Source organism: Apis dorsata, unplaced genomic scaffold (assembly GCF_000469605.1).
Source record: "Apis dorsata unplaced genomic scaffold, Apis dorsata 1.3 scaffold_887, whole genome shotgun sequence".
NCBI classification, from domain to species: domain Eukaryota; kingdom Metazoa; phylum Arthropoda; class Insecta; order Hymenoptera; family Apidae; genus Apis; species Apis dorsata.
This window is the reverse complement of record NW_006264003.1, coordinates 413497-420893: the sequence shown is the minus strand read 5'-3', so window position 1 is coordinate 420893 and position 7397 is coordinate 413497. Positions and strand designations below refer to the sequence as shown.

Below are 7397 nucleotides of genomic sequence, written 5' to 3'. Positions count from 1 at the left end.
TAAATATTGAAATTATTTTTTATGATTGCATTATTCATGATATAAATATATTAATTGTTTATTAATATGCTAATTATTATATTATTAATAGATATATATTTTTTGTTTTAGTTACTGCAAATCATCCACCTCAGAGACCATGGATACCATTGACAAGACCGAATAGATCAAGACCAACGTGTAAGTGCATTTAATTATATAAATTTATTATATAATATAATTATATAATTGTATACTAATTATATAATTATATAATAATAAAAATATAATAAAATATTAATATATATTGTATAATAAAATAAATCTATGAAAAATCTAAAAATATGAATGTTTTTTAATTCTTATAAAACAATGTGATCTATTTGTAATTATATATTTGATTTATTGTAAAAATTAAATAATATTGCAAACAATGTTTATTAGAATAGAACGAATTATAAGAATAATATTCTGTTATTTATGATTTCTAATAACGAACGAATAAAAATTATCTTCTATAGAAATATTAAAATTTAAAATTGTGAAAATGTTTAAATGTAATAAAAATTTTTTAAAATGCCACAAATCATTTAACAATTATTATATACTTATTATATACTTTTATTGATTTTATAAATATATATTTAATAATTTATATTATTTTTTATTTTCATAAGATAATATTTTTTTTTATATAAAAATAATTGTAGATGAAATGAATAAAAAAAAATTATTTCAATAATTTTAAATTTGCTCATTTACATTGTAAAGATCATTTTATATATTTATTTTAAGATATTAATTAGTAAAATTAATTTATAATATAAAATTAGAAAAAAATACTATGAATAATAATAATAATAAAATAAGTAAAAAATCGAATGATATGTTTAGATATATACTTAAAAAATAATAAAAATTAGAAATTAAAATTTCAAAGATTTTGCGACAATTAATAAATTAATAAAGAATTAATAGTTATAGAAATTATCTCTTACATAGAAAATTAAAAATTTTTTTGAATTAAAGGCAAATTTTTTTGCTATTAAAAAATAATTATATAATTACAATTTTTTATTCCATCCTAAAGCATATGCATTGAGTTAAAAATAATTACATCTCATATTCTTGATTCTTAGAAATTTTTATTATTTTTCATTAATTTAATAAAATTATATAATATAATAAAATTAATAATAAAGAATTTTTTATATAAATAAATATATTTTTATATAAATAATAAAATAAAATCTATGATAATAATATCGAAATAATATTCAGATTCAAAAAATTAATATTAATAATTCATAAAAAAATTATATTTTATAGAATTTAACTTAATAAAATAAACGCAGCAGTTGACAAACATGAACAAAAAAAATAAAACATAAATTTTTATTGTATTAAAACAATTAATTTAAAAATTTGAAAATATATAAGACCTCTTGTTAGATAATTTTTATAATTAAAATATAATTAAATTGAAAACTTTTTAAGAACTTCATATGAATTTTTTACATATAAAAATACCATAATTACCATAATTACCATAATAATTTTTTAGATCGATCATAGAATTACATAAGAAAATCTTTTCATAAATATGAAAATTTTCCTAGACTCGCATGAACAAATAATAAACAAAAGATTTCTATGGCTCTTGACGAGATTTTTATAGTACATAGGGTCATTTTTAGGTCAATATATAGAGAGAACATCAGTTTATCTGTTAAATTTTTATGAAAACATAGCATTATTATCACAATGAGATATCAATTAATAAAAGTAGCATAATAATTCTATTATAAATCTATTTATCAATCTATAAAAATTAATATTGAAAAAAAACAATTGAAATTTTTTGGTATTTAATAATTTATTAAATTCTCTAAATCTCTTCTCTAAATCTAAAATCTAATATTATTATTATTCTTCAAAAGAAAAAAGAAAAATTTTCATTGAGAAATTGCATAAATTATAATTTTATTTTATATGATAAAAAACTAATTACAAATATCTATTATCATTCTAAATTGTTTTACTTAAAATATACATTTTAAAGTTAAATTTAAAAAATGTATAAATAAAACTCAGACTTGATTATATATAATATATGTATGTAGAACAATTAAATAAGTGATAATATAAATAAAGACATTATAAAGGATTATTAAGAGGGGATTATTAAGAAAGGATTATTATATAAGAGAGAATTAAAAAAAATAAATAATATAGGATATAGGATAAAAGATCAAGAAAGCATAATCAAATAATATGTTGATAAAGAAGAATTTTGAATGGAAAAATAGAATTGTAAAGCAAAAAAAAAAAAGATAAATAAAAATGGAAAAAAAATAAGAAAAAGAAGCAAATAAATGTAACAAAGAACTATAATATGGTAATGAAAAAAAGAGAGAAGATAAGAAGGAAAAAGAAAAGAAAAAAAGAAAAGTATAAAATCATTAAGGAGAAAAAAGAAACGAAAATGATATGCTTAGAAAGATAATATGATAGATATAAAGATGATAAGAGAAAGAAATAAATATGACTTGATAAAAGAATTAAATGAAAGAGAGAATAGATAAAAAAAATATACATAAAAATATTCAAAATTTGCATAAGAAGGAAAAGGAAAAAAATAAATACAACAAATAAAATAAATATTTACAACTTTAACAAGAGCAATAAAAAATAGAAAGAAAAATGTCAAATTTGAAAAAAGTCAAGAAGAAAATGAATAAAATGGAAAAGTTAAAAAATTAAAAACAAAAGAAAAATATAATGATAAAAGAATGATAAAAAGAACACGCAGGAGCTTGAAATAAGAAAGAAGTGGAAAAGTTTATGAAGATGGAACTGAAAGTTAACTATAAGATAGATTGAACTAGAATAGTAGAAACAATTGCAAAAATAAAAAAGAATTATAAAGAGAAAAAACATTTTTGAAGAAAAGAAAAATTTATTAATCATAATTTATATTATAGTAAATATAATTTAAAACAAAGAGCAGCAATAAATGTAACATAAAGATAGATTATTAAAAAATCAAATATAAAAGAAAAAAAAGATAAACAAACAATTAATCCAAAAATTAGAAAAAACTATTATTTTAAAACATTGTAGATTTAAATAAGGTTTAAATAAGAAATTTTTTTGATTTATTGAAGAATTCCAATTTGAATTTGATGGAAAATATGAATTGAAAGAAATAATTGGAAAAAGATAAAAAATAGATTATTGAAAGGCAATATACGAAATATCGATCAACAATAAAGATAAAAAAAACTAACAAATATTATAACAAATATTATAACAAGAATTAGAAGAAAGTAAAAGAGGAAAAATGAAAGAAAAAAGAGAATTGTACAAAAATTGCATAAAAGAAGATAATAATAAATAAAAAACATAAAACATATGGATCATATATTATAGGAAAGATATAAAGAAATTAAAGTAATAACAATATAATAACAAAACAATAAAAAGATAAATTGATAATTGAGAATGTTATTTAATAATTCATTTTTATATTTTACAATATAAAAATTAAAAAGAAAAAATATAAGATACAATAGAAGAAGATAAGATAGAAAAATTTTGAAAAATAAGAAAGTCCATGGAAAAAGTAAATATTAAAAATAGAGAAGAATTTACATATTTATATATTTACAATTTATATATAGGAACAGAATCATAGATGTATATACAACAACAATATAATAGCGAAATAGAAACTTAGGAAGTTTAAAATAGAAAATAAAGTTATGCTATTTGCTATTATTTATTGAACTAAAAAGAAAAAAAATAAAAAAAAGGAAAGAAACAATAAAAGGAAAGGAATAGAATCCGATGACAAAGCAAGAAAAATATAAAAAAGATACTAAAGATTAAAATTTTAGCACAGTGAAAATAAAGAAGAAATGACAGGAATTATAAGAAAATTATACTACTGAATATGATTTTTAAACTTTATGCGATAATTATGAATGAAGATTAAAAATGGAAATAATTTTTTATTTTATTATTTTCTCTAAATTTTTATTATTATTTTGTTATTATATTATTATTCATTTCATCAATACAAAAGTTCATTTGATACAGTTATAAATTGCAATTTGTTTGAGTCTTAATAATCGAATAACAACAAATTAATAGATTTTTCTAAAGTCTCTGATTGTTAAAATACCGTTATCTTTGCCTTATCTTTCATCTTGATTCTGAAGAAACACGTAGAATTATTTGAAATTTGCTGGCCGTGATAAGTCAGTACGTGCAACAACGCGGAATGAGACTAACGACTATGCCAGCAGGACCGTGCAAATTACTTCTTGCACTTCTCACGACGATCCTGACAATCATAATCATTATAGGCTGTGCACGAGCAGTCGTTGCATGTATTCTTTGGTAGACGAAGTAATTATGGATCATTATCATTCCTATGTTTATAACAGCACAATTAGACTCTCATTAGAATTATTGTTATATGCGTAATCATTACTATTGTCACTTTCATTTTTGTTACAATCAATATGATTAATTCAGTTTCATAAACTTTTATTAATAACTTTATTATTGTTGATACTTTATTATTATATTTATCATTGTTATTGTTTTTTTAAATAAATATGTAACACAAAAAATTAAATTATTAATAATTTTAAATTATTGATATCTAATATATTATCAATAATTTTTAAACAAAAACAAAACATCAGATTTTGTTTTATATTTTAACAACAGATTTTAAAAATAGGATAATATTATATATATTATGTTATATATATATTAGAGATTTATATATATATAACATAATATATGTTAGAGATTTATGCTCATTTTAGTATTTCATTAATAAATAAAATATTTTTTTATTATTTTTATTATATATGATAAATAATTAACAAAAATGTGATATAAATAAAAAAAATTTTTTTTAAATTTTTGATAAAAATATAAGCATAAAATCTTTTATCAATATGAATACATTATCTAATAAAAAAGAGGACACAATGAAAAAATGAATTTAAAACTTCAATAAAATTCAAATTCAATATTCTTAATTTATTTGATTCAGATTATTTTTTATTAGTTCTTTCTATTAAAAAATCGTTTTTCAGAAATCCTTTTAATGACATTGACTTCTTGCAAATAGAAGATTATAGATTAATAAATTAAGAAGGTAAATTAAATAAACTTGTTCAGATTTTTTGAGACAAGTTTAACGACTATTGAAGTAAATTATGGCATCAATGATCTCGAAAATGCTGTTTCTAAACCATGGAATGGAATGAAATTGCAAACAACATTTTCATAGTTTATATCACTGTTATTGTCAGCTATATAATTTATATGCATCATGAAATTACATCATGAAATCTTTTCATACGATATAAAAACAATATCGATAATTTACCGACTGAAATCTATTTTTGAAGAATTATAATCTGTATTTAGGAATTTCAATAAAATTTGTATTAGACTATATGAATAATAATGTTTCTATTTTTCTATAAACGATTTTTAAATATAAAATTTGAATCTGTTTTGATTTTCCCTTAAAGTTTTTTTTTATATATATTTTTATATTATATTTTTCTTTTATTAATATATTTGAATAATAATGTCTCATGATAAAAATTGAATGCCAAAAATGAAGTGTTGTCTATTTGAAAAAAAGATAAAAATGAAAAATAAATAAAAACTGAATGCAACAATATAAATAATAAAGTTAGAAATTTCATCATGATCAAAATAACCATTAAGATATTAGAACAAAAAGTTGATAGAAATATACATATAATTCGAACTTATTCAATCAAGAATTCATCACATAAATATACATTCAATTTTTAAATCATCATTCCTTTTTCAATTTATATATAAGCCATCTTTCTTTTTTGTTCAAAAATCTAAAGATGAGATATATAAGCGTCATATAAGCGTTAAATATCATAATATAATACATATAATACATTACAAATATATATAATACATATAATACATTATATAATATAATAGATTATTATAAAATATAATAATGTTTTTGTTTCTATATAAGTGATCTTCAAATGCATCCGCAAATAATTTTCATTTATTTTCAAATTTTAATTCATAATAATATATTTATAATAATTTATATTTTTATATTTATTTTATATTAATCTATATTTATTTTATTTTTATATTTATTTATATTTAAAAACATTATTTTGATAAGTAAATTATTTTAAATTACAGCATAAAAATATTGCAAAAATTAAAAATATCCGAATCAATTTATTATAAGATAATAATTTGTATTTTATACAATTTAATAAATCATTTTGCACTTGCCTTATAATTGTTTTTATTATGCAAGATAATATAATAAAATTCAAACATTAATTGAATAGTCCAACATTTATTTCGAATTTATGAATTATTAATTTTTAATTATTTAAATCTGATTTCATTACTGAAAAAAAGAACTTTAGATTATTTTATATTTAATTTCATAATATTTGATCACAATAAATAAAATGATTATAAAATGAAATATAAATATAAATTACTATCAATATTATGAAATTTAAAAATGTTTCTTATTTTCTATAAAATTTTATTTATTATTACAAAAAATAATAAAACTATTTAAAATATATCTATGATTATTTATGTTGCTAAATCAATTTAGTAAAATATAAAATTTTTAGCTAAATATTGAATTGATTTTTACTTTTTTCATACAATCAAAAAATTCGAAATCAATAAATGTCATGTAATATCCAATAATTTGGAAAAAAGTCAGATCAAAATATTTTTAACTTAGAAAATTTGTTCGTGCAAATTCTATTAAATAAAATTATTATATAGATATTAATATTTTTAATTAATTTCGAAAATATTAATAGAAGATCTGATATAACAAGAAAATAGTTTCAAATATTTAATTATATATATAATATACGATCAAAAAATTTGAAAACAAAATAAATAATAATTCAACGTGAATTGCGTGTTTCATTATCTCATGAACAATCAAATAATAAAAAATAAATGAAAGTAAATGAATTTTTATTATTAATGAAATAATAAATTTATTGAAAAAAAAATAAAATTTATAAAGAATATAATAATTCGTAACTTTAACCAATTAAACAAGAAACCATTCTCTTGTATTTTTCATATTATTTATGTTTTTTACTTCATATTCAAATAGTCTTCGTATTCAACAATAGGTTCGTCGTAACCGTCAAATTAAATTCAACAATGCTAGAATTATGAAATTCCTAATAGCTATCTTATATATATTTTTATATTTTTATATTTATTTTTATATATACATATTTTTATAAAGTAATGACATGATTAAGATTTTTTAATCAAAATACGATTCAACTTGTGTTTTTTTTTTGAGAAAATTTTTTATTCTTTAACTT

The 7397-nt window shown here is 17.4% G+C and overlaps 1 protein-coding gene across 1 annotated transcript in view; it reads left to right on the top strand.

The window, feature by feature from the left end:
• Positions 1–7397, top strand: part of LOC102682008 (CCR4-NOT transcription complex subunit 6-like) — a 92524-nt gene that overhangs the window by 66814 nt on the left and 18313 nt on the right. The window contains exon 2 of the mRNA XM_006623403.2: positions 112–180. Coding sequence (XP_006623466.1) covers positions 112–180 — 69 coding nt within the window. The remainder of the gene's footprint in view (positions 1–111; positions 181–7397) is intronic.